General features: G+C 41.0%; 1 protein-coding gene across 1 annotated transcript; it reads left to right on the top strand.

Moving 5' to 3' along the window:
- The first annotated feature begins 2,932 nt into the window (after nucleotides 1–2,932).
- LOC110537697 (cytosolic arginine sensor for mTORC1 subunit 2) lies at nucleotides 2,933–24,052 on the top strand. The gene is made up of 9 exons (XM_021623934.2): nucleotides 2,933–3,384; nucleotides 6,901–6,971; nucleotides 9,196–9,389; nucleotides 12,271–12,403; nucleotides 15,499–15,622; nucleotides 20,319–20,429; nucleotides 22,095–22,177; nucleotides 22,444–22,538; nucleotides 22,672–24,052. Exons 1-9 carry the CDS (start codon nucleotides 3,272–3,274, stop codon nucleotides 22,735–22,737), a joined length of 990 nt encoding a protein of 329 aa, XP_021479609.2. The 5' UTR covers nucleotides 2,933–3,271; the 3' UTR covers nucleotides 22,738–24,052.
- The last annotated feature ends 612 nt before the right edge of the window (nucleotides 24,053–24,664 follow it).

Genomic DNA, 24,664 nt, shown 5'->3' with positions numbered 1-24,664 from the left:
CCGAAACATGACCCGATTAACCGCACTCCTTAGCACCTGCCAGCTTAACACGGAAGCCAGCCGCACCAATGTATCTGAGGAAACACTGTTCAACTGGCAACCGGTGTCAGCCTACTGGCAACCGATTTCAGCATGCAGGCACCCGGCCCACCACAAGGAGTCGCTAGGGCGCGATGAGCCAAGTAAAGCCCGCCCGGCCAACCTCTCCCCTAACCCGGACGACGCTGGGCCAATTGTGCATTGTCCTATGGGACTCACGGCCACGGCCGGTTGTGGCACAGCCCGGGAATGAACCTGGGTCTGTAGAAATGCCGCTAGCACTGCGATGCAGTGCCTTAGTCCTCTGCAGCACTCGGGAGGCCGTATCAATCCTATTTAAGAATGAAATTGCCTAAGGCGGATGTGATTCTTTCGAACACTGGAGGGAAAATGCCCGGGAATTAACCCGGATCTGTAGTAGAACCTTTAGCACTGCGATGAGGTTTTATTTTGAATGATTTCATGTCAATGCTAATATGGCTCAAATATGCTAGCTAGCTAACCAACAACTGTAATGATGTACTTGAGAGAACAAGTGCTCATTGTGCAAATGTATTTATGTTTTCAATAAACATTGAAGACAAAATATTGTTTAGGGTAACATGGGGTAAGATGCCCCCCTCCCTTATTGCTGACACAAAAAAGCAAATAAAGATTGTAGGTGGATGATGGCCATGCTTAGGGTAACAAACTATAAAGGAAAATAAATGGCTACAGTTAACAGATTTGTAGTATTTAATCAAATGTATTTTTTAGGAAAGGGTCATTTTTCCCAGCTACCGGGATACAATTTTTTTATTGACACAGAAGTTGCAAATTAATCCCACCCCAGTTAAATTTGAGCATAGCTTGTGATCCCACCTCTGACACTGATCACACCATATCCAGTCCACACCGGTAACAGAGAAGAGCTCGTTACAGAATAAGCATTCTGTATCTCCTTCTTTTAGGGTGTTTGTGGTGAAGGTTGTGGCAGGGGTAGAGGTCATGGCTGGGGAGAAGCCAACAGCTCGAGCCAGACTGGCTGCTTATGGGATACGGATGGATAATCCTGGGTCCTAGTTTCTTCAAGTGCAGTCGCAAAAAAACATCAAGCGCTATGGTGAAACTGGCTCTCATGAGGACCGCCACAGGAAAGGAAGACCCAGAGTTACCTCTGCTGCAGAGGATAAGTTCATTAGAGTTACCAGCCTCAGAAATTGCAGTCCAGATAAATGCTTCACAGAGTTCAAGTAACAGACACATCTCAACATCAACTGTTCAGAGGAGACTGCATGAATCAGTCCTTCATGATCGAATTGTTTCAAAGAAACCACAACTAAAGCACACAAATAAGAAGAGACTTGCTTGGGCCAGGAAACATGAGCAATGGACATTAGACCAATTGGAATCTGTCCTTTGGTCTGATGAGTCCAAATTTGAGATTTTTGGTTCCAATCGGCATGTCTTTCTGAGACGCAAAGTAGATGAACGGATGATCTCTGCATGTGTGGTTCCCACTGTGAAGCATGGAGGAGGAGATGTGATCGTGTGGGTGTGCTTTGCTGGTGACCCTGTCAGTGATTTATTTAGAATTCAAGGCACACACAACCAGCATGGCTACCACAGCATTCTGCAGCGATATGCCATCCTATCTGGTTTGCGCTTAGTGGGACTATCATTTGTTTTTGAACAGGAAAATTACCCCAAACATACCTCCAAGTTGTGTAAGGGCTATTTGACCAAGAAGGAGTGATGGAGTGCTACATCAGATGACCTGGCCTCCACAATCACCCGACCTCAACCCAATTGAGATGGTTTGGGATGAGTTGGGCCGCAGAGTAAAGGAAAAGCAGCCAACAAGTGCTCAGCATATGTGGGAAATCCTTCAAGACTATTGGAAACACATTCCAGGCGACTACCTCATGAAGCTGGTTGAGAGGATGCCAAGAGTGTGTAAAGCTGTCATCAAGGGAAAGGGTGACTACTTTGAAGAATCTAAAATATAATTTATTTATATATATTTGTATGAACTTTTTTGGTTTCTACATAATTCCGTATGTGTTATTTCATTGTTTTGATGTCTTTATTATTCTACAATGTAAAAATAAAGAAAAACCTTTGAATGAGTAGGTGAGTCCAAATGTTTGACTGGTACGGTATAAAAAAAAAAGGATCAAGACTAGTAGCAGCCGTGGGGGTTGTCTTACCCCAAGGGGCGTCTCGCCCCATAGTACCCTACATATCAACATTCTAGACCAACCCAATCTGTATTGCCCCATAGTTGCATATGCATTGGTTTTGATAATGAAAAACCAACCGGTCTTTGGACAGTGGACTGGCTATAATGTCCTAGAGATGACTGTGTTTTTGGACATGATGGACACTGATGGATTAGGCCTATCTTGTATGGTTAATTTGTAAGATGTCTGAGTTTTGGGCTCAGACCATTATTGCATAAAAAACTGGTATATGACCGTGAGACAAAATACATTTTTCTTAACTACATTTTGCATTGTCCCTGTATTTTCGCCGCGATTGCCCATAGCGCCATAGGAAATGTGGAACTACATGTCCCGACATGCCAGTGTGCCAGAGCAAGGTCCTCCCCATAGAGAATGATAGAGTCCTTTGTCTAAAAGGTCGTAATAACATGGCCAGTACCATTTAGCGCTCCCACCATTTTAACGTCGACACCTGTGTGGGACTTCCAACTTCGTTGGCTGAGCCCTCCTGGTGACCCTGTTGGAGTCATGTGGAACCGGGTCATCAGGAGGGATCAGTCAATCGTGAAGAAGAACATTTACTACGTCAACGTGGAGATTGCCTCCAATGGTATTGCCCATGCTGTCTGAGACTCTATTATACAGATACAAAGATGAGTCCTCTTTCTACCTCTATGCTCCTCCCCTTCTTTTGATTGGCAAGTTGTTTGTTTCACTGTTACCAGCTGCTGGACGATTCCAATCCCTGTCGGAGAGAAAACACGCGGACCGACAGTCCTTCTCAATTTTCTTCCTCCCTGTTTACCTCATTGTGCTTTCTTTTATTTCACCCTGCTTCTGTCTTGCTCTCTTTTACTCTTTTCCTAAGTGGATAACTTTTTCTTCTCCCTCCTTTGTTTTCTGCTCAGTTTCACGGTTTTGATACGCTCTAGCTATATAGCATAGGTATATTTATTTATTTTTATTAGAAAGGATATCATTTTTTAATTTTTTTTTTTAGATATTCGTCAAATGAGAAGACGCAAAAGATGGAGTTGCATATTTTAGAACACAGTTTGAAAGTAGCGAGTATAGCAAAAGAGGGCATTCAGATTTGCACTCATGGATTAATCAAACTCGCCTTCTTGCCCTCTAAAACAAGGTAAGTAGCTATATAGATATGAACATTTACCAAATCCGTAAAAATATAACAAACGAGTCATAAATGTGGTATTGGGCAGTAACGTTATTGAAAACTACGTGTGGGACTGGATTATGTAGCCGATCGGTGTAGCAAAACGGTGCAATTTTAGTTGTTTTCAGTACAGTTATCTTTTTAGCTTTCAATGAAAATGCCTGCTCTGTTGTTTTTGCATGTGTCAATGAGTGTTCTCGGTAGCATATTCTTTAAATTCAGTAGGCTATTTAGTTTTGTATTAACATTTTGAGCTTTTGTAGTCCGACGTGAAGGGGTGTGTGTACGTGCTTAGTTTTGAACTCTGCGGTGTTGTTTTTCGTGTGTGTGTGTGTGTGTAGCTGTAAAATTATCCGAGGGAGGTGGTTGCTTTGAAATCAAAATTGAACCGGCTGCTTGAGGCATTCGTATATAGGCCTACAGCCGGCATTTAAGTAGTCCGCGAAGATGCCGAATACATCATTTGCGATGTTGCAATCATGATATGTTAGCACCTCAAGCCATTATATCTGCTGCCGAAGAAGTGATTGCGCTTGACCGGTGGTTGTGTTCTTGACTGGAGGCTTTCTGTTTTTAATAATTTGAATAAGCTATTAAGGGATCACAATAACAATGTTAAGATCCTTATATTAATTTAACCTGGCATGATGAGGACAGGGCAGGTTATAGCCAGGATATTTTCTCATGTTCAACCTATTGCGATGGTTATACGATTATTGGAATGCCACTGAGAATATTCTCAAAAGGCGTTTTGCATTCCAACAAAGATCTTTGCGTTATGACTGCGCCAGGACACACGTTGAAGGCAAGTATTGTTTTGTTGTTGTGAGGATCCATACATTAAGGTCACATGGGGTTGGAAAGGCCATTGGCTAGCCAATGTTGACCAAGCTGTCCTCGGGGCAACTTCCTCTCCACCTTTCAGTGACCTTTTTTGGTGTTCTCCGCTGACCCCTAAAAAATACTTGAAAAACAGGTAATGTCCAGAGAATGTGATATACATTTTCATCATGGAGTGTTTTTATTTAGAAGATTACTGTCCTCATTGGCTTTGTTGCAGCTTTAAATTCATGTCATTAATACCATTTGTGAGTCGCTAATATATTTATTTATAAAGTACTTTTAGATTTGACAGTACTTTTTGTAATAGCTTCAAATTTCGAGTCAAGTAAGGGTGTGTTAATTGTTCAGGGGTGTTTAACAGCCTGAAACAAACTCTTCCTAGATGCTCCATGTGAAGTGCCTTGCATTCATATAGAATGTGAGTGATGCTGACAAAATGTGGAGCCACACAAACACAAGGGGATGGCTTGCAAGCTACTTACCACCTAGAATGTTGTTGATGGTCACAGATGCCTAAAAAAAGGTAGAGGCATGGATCAGAAAACCAATCAGAATCTGGTGTGTCCAACATGTGCCTCATGCAGCGTGACACATCTCCTTCGCATAGAATTGATCAGGCTGTTGATTGGGGCCTGTGGAATGTTGTCCCACTAATCTTTAATGGCTGTGCGAAGTTGAGGCTGGTTGCCTATACCATAACCCCACCGCCACAATGGGGCACTCTGTTCACAACGTTGACATCAACAAACTGCTTTCCCGCACCATGCCATACTGTGGTTTTGAGGCCAGTTGGACATACTGCCAAGTTCTCTAAAATGACATTGGATGTAGCTAATGTTAGAGATATGAACTTTCAATTCTCTGGCAAAAGCTCTGGTGGACATTCCTGCAGTCAGCATGCCAATTGCACACTCCTTCAACATGAGACACCTGTGGCATTGTGTTGTGTGGACGCCTTTACCCTATCTTACATATTTTAAGTTGTTCATGAGCAATGCAAGAAACAAAGTACTTCTTACTACTACAATACTTTAATGAGGACATGGCCATGTTGCACAATACCTCAGATTCATCTTGCCTTTTTCAAGATAAGAAAAGTACAAATTAGAGATCAAATGAAACAAGTATGTTCTGACAGCAGTTTCCAAATACATATGCACCAGGATTAATGAGGTAGACCTAAACTTCAAAACATCACTCTAATGTAGGGCTCTTCAACCCTGTTCTTGGAGAGCTGCCCTCCTGTAGGTTTTTGCTCCAACCCTAATCCGGCACATCAGGATTATTACAACTGGGGTGAAACTACAGGATGGTAAGCTCTCAGGAACAGAGTTTGAGAGCCATTCTCTAAAGGCTATCACTAGATTAGCATCCTTTCATCAATTTAAAACCTTAAATTAACACATCCAATAGTGGAAAAGAGCCACGTCGTACTGAAGGTGAATGTAATCTTGAGTCTCTTCTTTTGTAATGGTGGTGAGACACCATTTCTCAATACATAAGTATTAGAAAAGCTCTCCATCATGCCAACCCAAGGACACTCAAGATAAGATGACACGACAACAGGAGATGTTTGGGACAAGTAGGCCACTTCAGCATTTAGGCGATGATGTACATCATCATTCAAGAAATGACGCATGGCACCAGACTCGCTGCTTTCCACAATCGACAAGTATCAATGGTGACCCTCGATTTAAGAGAGGTTTGGGTGAGTTGAACAAGCATAGCTCATCAACCAGTGTCTCCTCTCTCCCAGAATTGTGAGCTGGTTCAGGTTTTATGATCAGCATAAATGTCTGCAGCAGCTGCTGGCAGTCCCAACTCGAGATGCATGTAATTGGGTATGTTTGCATAGACAGATGCAGGGAGCAAAAATATATTTAAAAAAACATATCTCTGGTTTTGCAATTCCTCTGGCAACAAGGTTTACACAACTGCATGGAGCTCGTATCACTCATAACTGAGGAATGAAATGTAAGAAATAGCTGGATTTATTTCGAGCTGAGAAACACCACGGCATATTTCTGTGTTGTCTCTGACCTGATGGCCCTCAAATATAGCCCATATGTCATTAAATATGGTGAAAAAGAAGATCTTCCGTCTTGTGATCACACAAATTGTCTGCATTGAGTGTATGGATGTGTTGCTTTCTTTCAAGATGGAACTTTGGGGGCCATGTGGGGGTCACAGAGATTGTTTGGAGGCTGATTACCTTAGATTCAGACTCTGAGTATTTCTGTCTGACCAGGGCAAGCTGTTGTTTTTTTTCTCAGCTTCCTTGGAGGTTGTACGAAAGTTTAATTGCTAATTGGTCATCATCAATGTTGGCTTGAGTAGTTGACTGAATGGTTAGTATACTCATAGGCGATAGGCATATAATATTAATCTTATTTTTCTTCTCATGGAGCCACAATACTTTGGGCTAACAACATGCTTTTGCTCCTCTGCATTGTTCAATAAGGTAATTTCTGGGCAAAGGGTAAAGGTTCCTTATTGCCTACAAACAGTTAACAATAACTCCTTCCCATTTTTTATAATTTAACTTAGATGATGAATATGTTCTGTTGAAAATAACTGGTGATTTACAAGTTGCATAATGAACCACGTTATTCACTGTAAAACATCCTCTTTCGTTTCCAGATGCAAATTTTTCAGTTTGACGGAAACTCCGGAGGACTATACCCTTATCGTCGACGAGGAAGGCTTCAAAGGTGGGTTTTGTAGTCTCTACCTCTGGATCTTTAAGGTTACTGTGGAAACCATGATCAGACCACAGGAAAAAAATTGTAGCCTTGTGATTTTCTCAAATGACTCGTATCTTGACTGGCTGCTGATGTTTGATCACATATTGCGCCATCAGTTCTCCCCCCTTTGCCATTATGGGTTAACAGAGGCCAAGCTGTCACTGACTTGGCTTTGTGGTTGAGTGAGTTGAATCCATGTCATTAGACTGGTTTCCAGGGTGACCCTTGTTGGTCACCATGGATACTAGAAGCTCTGCGTGGCAAAACAGGTGCAGGTATTCTACTGTAGATTGGCTGGAAGTTTCTATTGTGCTTACCTGTATGTGAGCAATTAATGGGAATGGAATTGCACTGAGACTCAGATTTTTCACTTAAAATGTATGCCAAACAAACATTGATTTAAAAGTGTAGGAAACCATGCAACTCTATTCACAAGGACTACCTTCACAAGGACTACCTCTAATGACATGGATTCAACTCACTCAACCACATTGTGTATTTGTTATATTTTCAGTGTACGTTTACAGGAAGAACTGTGCAGATGATAACATAATTTTGGTTATCTCCCTCAGTTTGACCAATGTTTTCACACCTTGACTTTGAAAAAAATCTATTTTGGTTATTGAATTACAGTAAGTGAATATACACCTGGTAACAGAATTGCCGCAACGTAATTTCATGATGGGTCCCTAATTTGTTCATCACAACAATTATGAGTATGAGTTTCTTTCTCTTCATTATTTTAATGAGATCCACCACCAAACAAGACCAAATTTGGTTGGTGTGGATTGGACCAAATCTGAACCAATCATAGACGTTTCAGAAGTTTGGACAACAGAATACAGCACAGAACAGTAGAGTAGGGTTCAGTACATTACAGTAGAGTTCAGTACAGTACATTAGTGTTCTCAACTCTAGTGTGCTCTGTTTGGGCCAAATGGGGTGAGGGGGGGCATTATAATTATTCTACACTATATATAAATGTTGATATTAGTTGGCAGGGGTGTTTATGTTAACATTATTATGTTTTTAATGTATTTCTAATACCTTTTCAAGACAATCTCTGGAACTTTAGTGGCTAAGTATTTTTTTAACCCCCCGCTTTGGGCTGATTGTGTCAATGTGTTGTACATAATCTATGAGCAGAATTACTGTGTTACCTCAATTGGCCACGATATCCCTAGTTTGAAATGGGACTCTTTTTTTTTTTCTGGGAGCTGTACAAGTTCCTCCCACGTGGGCAGGCCCATAGCAATTCAAGTTTCCACCATATGTGTTACCGCTAGCAAGATGCACGTGATGCACCCAGAGCAGAGAATCAAATCAAATTGTATTTGTCACATGTGCCGAATGCAACCGGTGTAGACCTTACTGTGAAATGCTTATTTACAAGCCCTTAACCAACAGTACAGTTCAATAAATAGTTAAGAAAATATTTACTAAATTAACAAAACAAAAAGTAACACAAGAAGATGACATAACAATAACTAGTAACAATAACTAGGCTATTTGCAGGTGGTACTGGTACCCAGTCAATGTGCGCGGTTAGTCGAGGTAATTTGTAAAGTGACTATGCATAGATAATAAACTGTGAGTAGCAGCAGTGTAAAAACAGAGTGAGCACCCACAGCAGAGAGAGCAATAACATGGTGCACAAATCAGATTTTCGGGGAACACCTTTGGCTCGTGAGCGCTACTTTCAGAACTACTGGCAAAACAATTATACAAAAGTACTGGAGAATCTGAACTTTTTCCTTTTCCACTTGTTTCACAATAAATTCATTTGACAATAAATCTTAGCTTTTTTGTTGCTTTGCTCTGAATTGTTATTCCAATGACACTCATGAATGCAGTTTATTTATTAACAAGGTTTCTTTCAAGGTTTTTCTCCACACATGATTGATTTTATGATGGAATAAGTAAGCATGGTCAGTCATGTGTGATATCTTATTGTTCTTAGCAATGGAGTCAGATCTTTTTCCAAATCAGACCCCTCTCATAGCACCCAGGCTTGACAATGCCTTCTCCAGCTCATCAGCGGAGGAGAAAATCAAACAATAATCCATAAAATAAGGGACATTTAGAGTCCGGCGACACTGTTAGCGGCCTCATTTATCACCAAGGGGGCCACTGACAGACAAGCATTCATCTGGGGCCACACCTTTAACAGCATTTTCTTGTCTGATTTCAGAACTGCCTGAGTCGGAGCACCTTAGTGTCGCCGAAGCCACGTGGTTGGCTCTCAATGTGGTGTCGGGGGGTGGGAGCACCACCAACTCTCAGCCAATCGGAGTCACCAAAATAGCCAAGTCTGTCATCGCCCCCTTGGCAGACCACAACATCTCTGTGTTTATGCTGTCTACCTATCAGACGGATTTCATCCTGGTGAGTGCAGTTCCACTACAGACCTCTCTTAGCCTATTTTATACCCTACCTCAGGGGCAACTTTGATGGGGGTCACAGAATGTAAGTGGCTGCAGTGGGTCTGCATTCCCATAACCATACAAACACATGCAGTCAACTGATTTGTGCAATCAATCCATTTGTACAGTTAAACTAAATGTTGGGGGCCCCACCACCTTGCTGGCAAAACATTTTTACTGGCCCCTGAGTGATTTTTTTGTTGTTGTTTGAAAGTACATTTCCTGCTATTCTACAATTTTTTCCATTGGGCAGAGAGGATTTATTTTCAGTTTTACAACTAATTTCCTGCAATTATATCCATTTTGCCATGGGTAGAGACTTTAGCAGTTTTAAAGCTAATTTCCTGCAATTCTACACATTTGGACATGACTTATGCCATGTTAATATGACACCTGAGTGCGAGTGACTAACACAATCAATAGGGGCTCCCTGGAGGTCAGGGCCTCTGGTCATGTGCCCTGTGTCGGCCATGATAGCTGGCTAGACTAACTTACCAATAAATAAAAAAAAATGTTAGCTGACATGGCTAATTGAGTTGGCTGACAAAACAAGAGGAACTGCTGACGCACAACCAAATTTCGAAATGGTGCACCTGGTGTATTCTACTATTCTAACTCTCATCAGTAAGTTGAGAGACAACAACTGAGTCCGTCTGTCAGCCCCCCCGAAGCACCATTTTTGGAAATTGATCCGTGCCCTTCGTAGTCGACAACGCAAAACCGACAAATGGGCGCACAAAATGGTGATCCTGCGTACTAAAACTATGCAGATGTGGGCAGCCCCGCAGTTGCAAACTTGATTCAAGTACACGGGATTGCCATGTTGCGTTCTTGCATTGCATACCTACTGTGTAAATTATGCTTTAGAACTGCTGTTTTATGCCTTCCTCAACTCTGCAAGGAACACATGCAAGATATCAGCCAGCAAATTGCAAAAACATGGTTATTACAAAAAGTGTTCACCTGATATGAATGGAATTTAAGCTGACAATCGGTACTTTAACCTCATTGTATAATTTCAAATCCAATGCTGGAGTACAGAACCAAAATAACTCGCTGTATTTGTCAGTTTAGCTGCTTATTCCTGCAAGTATTACTGAACATGGTAATTTGCATTACCTGTTATGTTACCAGTGGTCCAGTGGAGAGGATGGAAGGTAGCCTGCTGTTATACATAGATAATGGAAAATGGCCTACGAAACATGCCATTTTAGTGTAGTATTCCCCCACTTGTACTTTGTGGCCAGTAACTGTTTTTCCATTTTGCTCGATATGAAAAGACAATAGCAGCTTATCTACAGTACCTCCCTGGGCGGCACTTTTGCTTTGACGAGCTGCTTAATTACACCAGTCCTTCCTCATGCCAGGCCTTTTTGGCCATAGGGAGTCTTTTTATTACCTGCTAAGAGGGGGAGAGAAGAAAACACAAGGTCTGCTGAATAACTGTAGCCTTTGTAAGGAAATAAAAAATTGTTGATAATCTGGCAGTAGTTATTTAAAGAGGATCAGTCTCGGCTCAGGCTCTTGCTGGAATTCCCGGTAACATTCATGGCCACTGTTTTCCCTCCGCCAGCTGCTCCCAGCCACGGCCTAATCACTGGCTCTAAAGAAAAGGAAGAAACAACCTGCGTCTCTCATCCGTTTCTCTCCATTTCTCTCGCTTGCGCTCTCTGCATCAATCTGTCTACTTGTCTTGATGTCTTACTCACTCTTTCTCTGTTTCTATCTTGCATGCTTTCTTTCTCAGTCTCTGTGTATCTCTCTCCCACTGTGTCGGATTTTATTTGAGGCTCTGAGGAAGACCGGCCAGGCCGAGGCCTCTTTTTTTTTTTTTTTTTTTTTTTTTAAGAAAAAAAAACATTTTGAATGAGTATTTGCGTTACATAAACGGTAGGACCCAACCCGAATGCAGTCATTTAGAGCAGGATCCCCCACCACCACCACCACCACCACTACACTGCTGATTCAAATAACCAACTCATCATCATGCTATGATTATTTAAATTATTTAACATAGAATTGCATGAAATGCATTAATAAAAGGCCACATATTTCCAGACCTTAGGCTACTTAAAATGTTCCCCATGTGGTGACTTCTGTAGGTGCCTCTACTGCTCTATTCCACTACTCAAATGCGATGATATGCACGCCATGCTTTATTATAAAGGTGTTTTTTTTTAATGTAAAAACATTTTTAATCTCATTCTGGTACCTCAGAACACCCAAGGCCTCCCCCTCTTGCGCTCATTTTTTGTTCTTGTTCCGGTGCCTCCCGATTTACAAATGAAGCACTGTAAGCCGCTCTGGATAACAGCGTCTGCTAAATGAAAAATGTAAATGGAACTGACACAGTAACTTTGCATTAGGCCCATATAATGGACAGCTATTTGGGGCATTTCATTTCACTTTGAAATTAGATTTGGAAGCAGAAGACCGTCTCTACCCTTTTAAAGCATTGCATTCCTTTGGGAGGTTGGTGGCCCAAACCTTTTGCTAGTCAGACATGCAGTGCCTACCTAAAATGCTTTATTAATGTTTGCTGTAGCCACGGGCCCCTTTTCTTTTAGTTACACTTGAGGTTTTCAGCTAAGCAATATGCAGAGTTCTTTTGAAATTTCAGTGAATTGTTTGTTATTGGGACTCCATGGTTTCTTTTCCCTGATGAGTGCGGTTTCAACTTGGTGTTTTGAAGTGAAAATGTGAGTTACTTTCTGATGTAATTGAATCAACCGTTCAAATGCTATTCCGAGTTTTTATAAAACTCTTAACCTTTAGATTTGCCGGTTGTAACAAGTGTTGTGTTTTGGTTGAGGCCTACTTGTTGATGGTGTTGTGTTTGTCAGGTTCGAGAGCGGGACCTGCCCATGGTCATGCACACCCTGTCTTCTGAGTTCACCCTGATGAGGGTGGTCAACGGAGAGACCGTAGCCGCCAACAGCCTAGGAGTCACCAACGGCTTTGTCAAGCCTAAACTTGGTAGGCACAATATACAAGACTTACATTTTAGCCCTTTTTCACATTATCGTGTGACACAAACTGTACTGTGCTTGCTCAGATGTTTTACTTTTGACATTGTTCCAGCAACTATGGGACGAAGTAACCATGGTCAGCACAGTACGGCTTGGCTCAGTAGTCTGAGGATTTAGCCCAGTGTTTAGCCAAAAGTCTCCAACTTTTCTGTTTCCGGCAGACCTGCTCTGACTTTCAGCCAAAACAAGGCCCTGGGTACTTTTCAGCTTGCATTTACATAATGCCTGTGAACTTTAAACACCTTCTCACAAAGCAACAGTCTTTCTGCTCGCCACAAGTCTTTACCCAGCGAACCAAAATTGGTTCTGTGAAAGTTCCCAGAACATTCGTTAGGTTTTGTCAAAAATTGTCCCGTTGGGTAGGTTACTTTCTAAATGTAATCTGTAACGTTTACTACTTACCTGTCCAAAATTGTAATCCGTAGCGTAACTTTTGGATTACCCAAACTAAGTAACATAATTGAATTACTTTCCGTTTCTTTTGGATTACTTTCCCCTTAAAAATAATTATAAGTTTGGAGTCACTCACGATTTAACAAACTAAGCACTGAACACAGGTAGTAGTCTAGACTAGTTAACCATCACATACTAAAATATCCACACAAGCCAGCCAGCCGTAGATTATGAAATATTATGAAGTTATTATTTAAGAGCAGAGTTAGCTGGCTAACTAGTAGATAGCCTACCTTTTCCTGATGTCAATCATGTCTTTAGGAGGCTTGCTTACCATTTGTGATTTTAGTCCTAATTTGGACTCATCTTCCAAGAGTTGTTAATGAGTAGGTGTGTTACAGAACTAAAGTAGTTTGCTTTCCTCGTGGGGGTGCCCTTTTTTCTCCTTTTTAGCACTTGTTCCCTGAAAAGTCTGTGCACGGCCCTGCCGAGGTTGTCTCAACGAGAGTTGGGATATGCAAAAAACACATTTCCATTTCACACCTCACTCATACAGGTTACCCATTTGTACATGCAGTGAAACAAGACAAATATATATAAGAACCCCTTATTTGACCTTTTTGTATGTTCTAAAAATATTTGTACATTATTACACTGAACAAAAAATATAAACATCATGCAACAATTTCAAAGATTCTACTGAGTTAGTTTGTATAAGAGAATCGGTCAATTTAAATGAAACCATTGATTATGGCCTGTGGAATGTTGTCCCACTTACCTTCAATGGCTGTGTGAAGTTGCTGGATATCGGTGGAAACTGAAAAACTGTTATACTCGTCGATCCAGAGCATCCCGAACATGCTCAATGGGTGACATGTCTGAGTATGCAAGCTGGGACATTTTCAGCTTTCAGGAATTGTGTACAGTTATTTGAGACATGGGGGCGTACATTATCATGCTGAAACATTAAGTTATGGGGCTGGATGAATGGCACGACAATGGGCCTCAGGATCTCGTCACGGTATCGCTGTGCATTCAAATTTCCGTTGATAAAATGCATTTGTATTTGTTGTCTAGCTTATGCCTGCCCATACCCCTTCCTCCACCATGAGGCACTCTTTTCACAACATCAGCAAACCGCCCACCCACACAACACCATCTGCACTGTACAGTTGAAATCGGGATTCCTCAGTGAAGAACACACTTCTTCTACGTGCCAGTGGCCGTCGAAGTTGAGCATTTGCCCACTAAAGTTGGTTACGACGCCGAACTGCAGTCAGGTCAAGACCCTGGTGAGGACAACGAGCACGCAGATGAGCTTCCCTGAGGCGGTTTCTGACCGTTTGTGCAGAAATTCTTCGGTTGCGCAAACCCAGCTGTCGAGGTGGCTGGTCTGGGATGTTCCCGCAGGTGAAGAAGCCTGATGTGGAGGCCCTTGGCTGGCATGGTTACTCATGGTCTGCCATTGTGAGGCCGGTTGCACGTACTGCCACATTCTCTAAAACGACATTGGAGGTGGCTTATGGTAGAGAAATTAACATGTATTTCTCTGGCAAACGCTCTGGTGGACATCCCTGCAGTCAGTATGCCAATTGCAGGCTCCCTCAACTTGAGATATCTCTGGCATTTTAGTGGCCTTTTGTCCCCAGCACAAGGTGCACCAGTGTCATGATCATGCTGTTTAATCAACTTCTTGGTATGCCACATCTGTCAGGTGGATGGATTATCTTGGCAAAGGAGAAAATGCTGACTAACAGGGATGTAAAACATTTGAGAGAAGTAAGATTTTTGTGTGCGTATGGAACATTTCTGGGATTTTTTAAAATTTCAGCTCATGAAACATTGGTCCCACACTTTAACTTAATGTTTGTTCTGTGTACATTACCTGAAAACCTAATGAGAAAGTTTGGGGAATGTTATGTGGTGGTGGTTCGATGGTGTGCACAACATTTTGGTGATCGTTAGAACATTCCAAGGATTTTATTTTATTCTGAAGGTGAAAAAAAGTTATTTGAATATTTTTGAAATGTTTTCCTGATGTTAGATTAAACCCAATATCACTAGAGCTTACATTAACCACTGGTGACTGGTGTGGGGGTAAGTTGCAGTGGAAAAGCACCACTAGACTCTGATACAGTAATGCCTACTTGGTTTCAGGTTATGCTTTGGGATTTCTCTGATACAAAGTGAATTGTGTTTCATCCCCTGAATAAGAATATTGCTGAGACTCCCTGATATGATTTTGCTGTTATGATGCAGCCTATCAAACTGAATGTAGCATGGCTGTTATAATGCGTTCTCATCTGGACATGTTTCAAGGCTGACTGACATGTTTGTTAAGAGTAAGTCAATCCAGCACCTGCTGTCAAGGTTCTGCCTCAGAACAGAGGCCCTGAGAACACAGTCCGATATGGCAGGTAGAACATCTGTTGCTTATCCATCAAGTCAACCTATTGCTGGTTGAGGGATTTTGTTGCCTAGATTTCTCCTTAGGTGACATTTGATGGGTAATAGGGATCAGCCATTTTTGTAAAAGTGTTGGAAATGTCCTCTTTCAAAACTGAGGGAGACATAAAATAGTTGAATGCATATATGTTCAACTCCCAGTATCATATTAATAAAAGCACGTGTTTTCTCACTCGCTCACAGTGCCCCGTCCCATCATCCACCCTCTGTCCAGCCCCAGTAACATGTTCTGTGTGACCAGCCTGGACCCGGACACATTGCCCTCGGTGGCCACCCTGCTCATGGACGTCATGTTCTACTCAGGCGGGTAAGGACCCTCTCCTAAGCACTCCTCCTGTTTCACATATGGCTGTCACCAGAGGCCATCTGCCATCTCTTTTTAAGAGACTATCATATACACACACACACACAGCCACAGGAGCACTTAGCTGCTCAAGTTCAGACCATTTGTTTAACATAGGAAGTCTAAAACCTAGGAAGATGGTTAGACTTGAGCAGGGGCTGTCGTAGGATGGTTATGCTGCCGTTAGTAGGCAAGACAAACAAATGTTCATGATTTCACTAAAATCAAAACATCATAGCATGTTTTTGGGCTTATTCAGTAGTTTTTACCTGATTTAAGTAGAATCCTGTTGAAAATGATACTGTTGCTGCTTCCTGTTGTCATGGATTTTTAAAATTAATAGCCAAGTGTCTCAAAACCGGTTTTAAATGTTCAAAATCATAATCAATATGCTGAAATAAGGTGTAATATGTTGAAGACCAAGACATAAAAATGACTCCCAACACACGTGTCTCACTTGTTTTGCTAAATTAGTACCTTAACTGCTCACGCACCAATATTTTCCACGCGGTCACTCTTGACTGAAATTGATTAGTTTGTTCTACTGTAATCAATAGTGTGCGCAAATTAATCACTCACATCCATATTGTATGGAAATCAATTTAACTGGGAAAATAACCGCGGCGACATGTAGTGCTTGCACTCTTCTAACAGACAAACCTCAAAGAACTTGGATATACTACATATACCAGTCGATAGATGAGAACCATATATGAAAGCCATTTGTCAACTTCTCTTTCGTTTGTAGGAGGAACACCCAAAACCTCTTACCACCGTCCTCTGTTAAATGACTGCTGCTACTGACAGGCGCATTTGACGAAAATACTAGTACTAAACCAAAGATATTAATCTGTTTTTATTAATCGATTTTGTGAAATTGTGATGACTATAAACTTTCATAGTATCATCACCAATCGTTGGGGGAAAGGATGTGTATTTCCTGTAACAAGTCTGATGAAAAGATTAGCCTGTGTTATGTAGTAACACATTCTGTCCACCATAGTTTTATATTAACTTGTTATGGCTGGGGGCAGTATTGAGTAGCTTGGATGAATAAGGTGCCCAGAGTAAACTGTCTGCTACTCAGGCCCAGTTTCTAATATATGCATATTATAGTAGATTTGGATAGAAAACACTCTGAAGTTCCTAAAACTGTTTGAATGATGTCTGTGAGTATAACAGAACTCATATGGCAGGTAAAAACCTGCCATATGAGGTATTTGGACATAAATGACGGACATTATCGAACAAAACAAACATTTGTGGAACTGGGATTCCTGGGAGTGCATTATGATGAAGATCATCAAGGTAAGTGAATATAATGCTATTTCTGACTTCTGTTGACTACACAATATGGCATATCTGTTTGGGTTGTTTTGGTCTCTGAGCGCTGTACTCCGATTATAGCATGGTGTGCTTTTTCGGTAAAGCTTTTTTGAAATCTGACACAGCGGTTGCATTAACCTGTTAGATCTCTAGGGGCGCTATTTCATTTTTGGATAAAAAACGTTCCCGTTTTAAGCGCGATATTTTGTCACGAAAAGATGCTCGACTATGCATATTCTTGACAGTTTTGGAAAGAAAACAAAGCAAAGCAAAGATTTTGTCTGTAAGTGCCCCAGAACTCATTCTACAGGCGAAACCAAGATGATGCACCAACCAGGAAATTAGCAGAATTTCTGAAGCTCTGTTTTCCATTGTCTCCTTATATGGCTGTGATTGCGCAAGGAATGAGCCTACACTTTCTGTCGTTCGCCCAAGGTCTTAGCAGCATTGTGACGTATTTGTAGGCATATCATTGGAAGATTGACCATAAGAGACTACATTTTCCAAGTGTCTGCCTGGTGTCCTGCGTCGAAACTGGTGCGCAAAGCCAAGTATTTTTCCATTTGATAGAGAGGAGAAACCAGGCTTCCACGAACGATATATCATTGAAGAGATATGTGAAAAACACCTTGAGGATTGATTCTAAACAACGTTTGCCATGTTTTCAGTCGATATTATGGAGTTAATTTGGAAAAAAGTTTGCGTTTTGAGGACTGAATTTTCGGGTTTTTTTGGTAGCCAAATGTGATGTATAAAACGGAGCTATTTCTAATACACAAAGAATATTTTTGGAAAAACTGAGCATCTGCTATCTAACTGAGAGTATCCTCATTGAAAACATCAGAAGTTCTTCAAAGGTAAATTATTTTATTTGAAGGCTTTTATGTTTTTGTTGAAATGTTGCGTGCTGGATGCTAATGCTAACGCTAAATGCTACGCTAGCTAGCTACTTTTACACAAATTATTGTTTTCCTATGGTTGAGAAGCATATTTTGAAAATCTGAGATGACAGTGTTGTTTACAAAAGGCTAAGCTTGAGAGATGGCATATTTATTTCATTTCATTTGCGATTTTCATGAATAGTTAACGTTGCGTTATGGTAATGAGCTTGAGGCTGTAGTCACGATACCGGATCCGGGTTTGGGAGATCAGAGAGGTTAAGGAGAAGTGTATCTATAATTCCAAGCATAATAGTTGTATCTTTTATCAATGTTTATTAGTATTTCTGTAAATTGATGTGGCTCTCGGCAAAAATCACCGGATGTTTTGAAACTACTGAACGTAACGCTCCAATGTATACTGAGATTTTTTAATATAAATATGAACTTTATCGAACATAACATACATGAAGTCCTATGAGTGTTATCTAATGAAGATCATCAAAGGTTAGTGATAAATTATTATCTTTCTGCTTTTTGTGACTCCTCTCTTTGGCTGGAAAAATGGCTGTGTTTTTTTGTGACTTGGCTCTGACCTAACATAATCATTTGGTTTGCTTTCGTCGTAAAGCCATTTTGAAATCGGACACTGTGGTGGGATTAACAAGAAGTGTATCATTAAAATGGTGTAAAATACTTGTATGTTTTGAGGAATTTTAATTTTGGGATTTATGTTTTGATTTTGGCGCCCTACATTTTCACTGGCTGTCATATCGATCCCGTTAGCGGGATCTCAGCCCAAAGAGGTTGTATTAAGCTAATTTCCTTATCTGTCAAAATAATTTGATGTTTAGATTTAGGATGGTGGTAATGAAGCACACTCACAGGTTTTTATAAGAATTACAGCTATTTCTTATTGCTTAAATCATGGAGAGTTTTAAAATGCTCCTTAACACAATTTAACTGGGTGCGCTAGACTGGATCTTCCATAGTGGCTGTGCAGCAGCTTAAATGTACAACATCCCTACTAGGATGAAACTAGCTCCATTAGGCTAATCTTTTTGAGTGTGAACTGTATTACTGCACTGTATTATATGGTCAGAAATTGCACACATTGTTCAAACCATGATAAAGCAGGGAGAGAACATGCTATTTTGGTGCAGCACATGCGGCCTGCAAATTTTATTTCAATATTTATTTTATTTTATTTTCAATATTTGTATAATTAGAAGGCTGGCGTGTGTGTGTATTCCCTACCTTTCATAATATTTCCCCTAATGTTATTAGCCTAGCTCTTATTTTATTGTTGCTTCTTTCCTGCCTTGCTTTCAACAGTTAAATTTATATAGGTTTTGTTGTCCTTGTCTTCATCATTCTAATGACATCCTTGAATAATATAGGACTATAATTAGATGCAGAAGGCTTATACTTCTTCTCGCAAAGATCGAATGGTTATGGGTCTGAATAAATAACTGCAATAGCCTACCGCACCACCATCGCATGTTCGCTCTTCTTTCAAACAACCCATGAGTTCTATTGGCTGCTGTATTTAACATCCAGCTTAAAATAGTCCCTTTTTGAATTGTCTATTGGTGTTAGAAATGCAAAAAAACATTTTCTTCCCAACAAGCTATTCTAGTCTAGCTTGTCTTGCATGGGACTCGGAGCTAAGGAGTGTTTAATATATATATATATATATATATATATATATATATATATATATATATATATATATATATATATATATATATATATATATATATATATATATATATATATATATATATATATATTTTTTATTTATTTATTTATTTGGAGTTGATGGAGAGAGACTGTGACAGTGCTCGCGCGTGCACTGATTAATGCAAGAATATTCGAGTGACGGGCTCTTAATTATTTATTTTAATAAAAAAAACATATTTACAATTTAAAAAATTAGGTGAGATGAGTAAATTAGACTCGCATTTGATCTTTACATTAATGTCACAGGCTATGCTGCAGCAATGTAGGTCTACCTGTCACAAGAAAAAAGGTTACCATGATGGGTCTACATGCATTGTGAAATGCGCTCCATACTGAGATGGGTTATTTGTTCCCACCCTGAGCTTTGATGATTCATCTTGCAGTGGCCGTAGAGAAGACCGATTTAGACATCGCATGTCATTTTAAAAGTTCAATTTCATGCCGTGCTGTTCATATAAATGTATTATAATTTACCAGTTTCTCAGTTATTTATCCCAGGAAAGGGAGGGATTTTGGGTGGTAAATCTCGGTAACCAGGTTCCAGGCGTACAACCCTAGTCCCTATTGTTAGGATTAGACTGTAAAAGTGGTGAAAAGTTTGACAAGCAGACCACTTGACATGATGATGTTGGAATGGGGTTTTGGACAGGACCAAATGTAGTTGAAAGATGGTTCGATTTGACATACTTGAATCACAATACTTTCTATTACAGGATAAAGGAGCCTGGGGCATCTAGTGAGGACACTGGACACATCCGCTTCTTCTCTTTCTCTCTGATTGAGGGCTACATCTCTCTCGTCATGGACGAGCAGACGACACAGCGGTGGGTGCTCTCCTGTGGTCCTGCCATTCTTTTTTTCACCTGGTTATAGTGTCTTACCGTCAAAGGCAAAACTGCTGTCAATTTGCAGTTTAGAGTCATCTGTGGACAACTTTTATTTGCTGGGTTTGCTGCTGGGTTATTAGGAAACAAACAGATAATCATAAAGGGTTTACAAATAAAGAAGGTCATGTAGAGGTAACCCGAACAGCTGCATAACTAATCACATGTGGATTGAACGAAAGGATTACAGTACCACTACATTAGTAGCTACAATATATATATACAAAAGTATGTGGACATCCCTTTAAATTAGTGGATTTGGCTATTTCAGCTACACACTTTGCTGACAGGTGTATAAAATCGAGCACGCAGCCATGCTATTTCCATAGGCAAACATTGGCAGTAGAATGGCCTTACTGACGATCGCCGTAACTTTCAACTTGGCACCGTCATAGGATGCCACCTTTCCAACAAATGTATGCCCTACTAGAGCAGCCCTGGTCAACTGTACCTGCTGTTATTTTGAAGTGGAAATGTATAGGTGCAACAACGGCTAGGCCACACAAGCTCACAGAACGGGACTGCGGAGTGCTGAAGCGTGTAAAAAAAATTATATATAATAATAATAATCTGTCCTCTACAGAGTTTCAAACTGCCTCTGGAAGCAACGTCAGCAGATTAACTGTTCGTCGGGAGCTTCGTGAAATGGGTGTCCGTGGCCGAGCAGTCACACACAAGCCTAAGATCACCATGCGCAATGCCAAGCGTCGGCTGGAGTTGTGTAAAGCCTTCCGCCAAGCTCGCCCCCAACTCCGGAGCAGTCGAAACGCGTTCTTTGGAGTGAAGGCAGTCCAACGGACAAGTCTGGGTTTGGCAAATGCAAGGAGAACGCTGCCTGCCCCAATGAATAGTGGCAACTGTAAAGTTTGGCAAGGAGGAATAATGGTCTGCTGCTGTTTTTTCATGGTTCCAGTGAAGGGAAATCTAAACGCTACAGCATACAAGGACATTCTAGACGATTCTATTCTTCCACCATTGTGGAAACAGTTTGGGGAAGGCCCTCTCCTGTTTCAGCATGACAATGCACCCGTGCACAAAACAAGGTTCATACAGAAATTATTTTTTGAGATCAGTGTGACTGGCCTGCACAGAGCCCTGACCTCAACCCCATTGAAAACCTTGCGGATGAATTGGAACGCCGGCTGAGAGCCAGGCCTAATCGCCTAACATCAGTGCCCGACCTCAGTAATACTCTTGTGGCTGAAAGGAAGCAAGTCCCTGCAGCAATGTTCCAACATCTAGTGGAAAGCTTTCTCAAGAGTGGAGGCTGTTATAGCAGCAAAGGGGGGACCAACTCGATATTAATGCCCATGTTTTTGGAATGAGATGTTCGACAAGCAGGTGTCCACATACTTTTGATCATGTGTACTTTATCATGGGCTTGTCCTACATTGACAAGGTATCCCTTATATAGGTCAGTGGTGTCTTGAAGCTATGAAGAGGGACGATAAGTGGATCAGGCTTTTAGCACTTCTGAAGTGATGTATTTTTCACCATAGCACGTATGGCAACCACTGACCTACAATCTGAATTTGACCAAATCATTATTTTTAATGTTATTGCTATAGATTGAATGAGTATGTGCATTCATTTTCTCCCTCCTAGGTTTCCCAACAATGTCCTCTTCACTAGTGCTTCAGGGGAGCTTTGGAAAATGGTTCGCATTGGAGGACAGCCTTTAGGATTTGGTAAGTAGGACCGTTGTGTTTTTTTTCTCAGTTTGGTTTCCACAGGTCTAACAAATGTTAGTCAGATCTCTGTGCAGAGTACACATCACCAGTAGACACTGTTTGATGTGTGTGTCATTTGGGGAAGATTCTGAAAAACCTCTAACTGTGATGCCAATCAGAATATTACTTGGCAATGTGAGGAACGCATTAAATGCCCAGATACCCCTCATTTCTGAAATATCTGATATTCATGGATGTGTTCTTTATTCTTATTGCCTTGTCAGACGAGTGTGGTATCGTGGCTCAAATATCGGAACCCCTGGCGACTGCTGACATTCCAGCTTATTACATCAGTACCTTCAAGTTTGACCATGCCCTGGTGAGTGATGGTTTACAACTCTCCACCCTCTCTGTATCTCTTTCTCTCTCCGTTTGTATGGTAAATTGTAGAGGTTAGTTTAAACTGGAGCTTTTGGAATAATGATTTAACCCCGCCCTCCTATGTCTCATAGGTCCCAGAAGAAAACATCCAGAGTGTGATTGGAGCTTTGAGGACCAATGAGAGCGCAGGACAGTGAAGGCGAGGTGGAAAGAGACCGTGGAACGAGCAATTTATTATGTCAAACTCTTACAAAAAAAAAGTGCCAAGAGGGTAATGCAAAGCTTGAGTCGTGTAGACGGACGACTGTGTGTGCGTGTGTGCGTGTGTAGACATGCTTTGTACAACGACCAGCAATGTGTCCCTCCTATTCTGAGATGGTTCCAACTACACTCCAAGCCACTCCCTTGAGCATCCACTCTTACCCCAACCAACATCCACCTCTTTGGGGACCCAAAGCAAGAGTGACTACAGTGTTTTTCTTTTCTCTCGCTCTATTTCTTTCTCCTCTTCCTTCCCCTCAGACCATTTCACCATGGCAACGTGACCTACCGAATTTGGGCCTATTTCTTCGACACCAGCCCCTGAGATACTGCAAAGCGGCCCTCACCTCCTTTTACTCTTCATGTGTCACCCACGCGGTCCATGACTGCCTATAGTGATAGGTGTTGCTTTAGTATACCAGACTTTCCTTCCTAACTTTACATTGTTTTTCCATAACCATCATACTGTATTAGTTACCAGTCCTCTTATGGAAAGAAAGAGAATGTACTTTACAAACAATTATCAATATTTCCATTCTTTGTATTTATTTTTCTCAGTGCCAAGAGGTTTTGAAGGCCTTGACCGATGCCTTGTCTAATGCTCAGCGTGTGTGCAATTTCAGATCAGATTTTGTCAGATGGGGAAATGAGACTGGTGAATGTTGCTCTGTTCTGGTGATGAGCGTGAAATGACATTTACTGACGAATCGCAGAGCCACTGATCTATAGAACATATCATATAAATAGTCTAGTCTATATATATGCCAATTTTCATGTAGTTTCAGGAGAACTAGGTTATCGTTTTGCGTTGAGTGCCACACCATGCCTGACTCCAAACCAGTCCTTTACCACAAACTAGAATAATAACTTCAACGCTAGTAAAGCCAGCGTGGTGAAGTGGTAGGGGCCTTGTCATTTATTCTGTTGTGAATGTTTTTTGTGGTCGTGGCTCATTGAACCAGCCCTGCAACCCTGTTGTCAGTTTAGGCAATCATCCCCCACCCCAGTCTGCACTTTAATACAGGTCCATCTTACTGACCTGCTATACTGATGTGAAAACAGGGGAAGGCTTATTTTATCCTTGAAGGATTTCTTGATAAGTAGACTTTTGTTGGTCTTAAACCATTGGTGGGTATTATATTCTCTGTCAAGCAAAAGCTTTCTTCGGTTAGCTTTGATATACAGAAACCATGTATTTATCAGTGTTAACATAAAGGGTGACATTTCTTCTGATAAAGAAAGTTATTTGTTTTCAGCTTGTAGTGTGTTTGGTTTCGCAAGCCCCTCAACTTTAATCTGTACCGGTTTTTGTTTTGTCTTCATTTCTAACATTAGTCCACCAGACCCGTAGCCTATTCAAAACCACTTTTGATTCAAACCATATCAGAAATTATAAGACCGTTATCCTAATTTAGACGAATAGATTCTGACAGGAACGGGCAGCTTTCAGCAATTATGTAATTTCATATTTACATCATTGGTTGAGTTAACACCCGCGCTTATACCTGGTGCTAACATGGGTCCTTTATCCTGATCTTGTCTGCATACACTTTAATAGCATGTGTAGATGCATTTCTGGAAATGTGGGCACAATCAGAATGTAGACAAGATCAGCACAAAGGACCCATTTTAGCACCAGGTATAAACGGGGCTTCTGATTTAATGTGATGGGCTGGAATGTAAACTTGTATGCATGGGGCATTGGGAACTGCTGTTGGGAGTCCTTGTATTGAGTTAAATACTGTACTACTATTGGCTTATTACTCCAGAATCTTTTATTTGGCAGGGCTAGGTTTCCCCACTACAATGCACCCCGCTTATAACAATCAAAAGCGATAGATTGAAGTGGCCAAAAACTGAGAT

This window comes from Oncorhynchus mykiss, chromosome 12 (genome assembly GCF_013265735.2).
Source record: "Oncorhynchus mykiss isolate Arlee chromosome 12, USDA_OmykA_1.1, whole genome shotgun sequence".
Lineage (NCBI taxonomy): Eukaryota > Metazoa > Chordata > Actinopteri > Salmoniformes > Salmonidae > Oncorhynchus > Oncorhynchus mykiss.
Note: the sequence above shows the minus strand (reverse complement) of the source record. Positions and strands in the feature narration are given on the sequence as shown.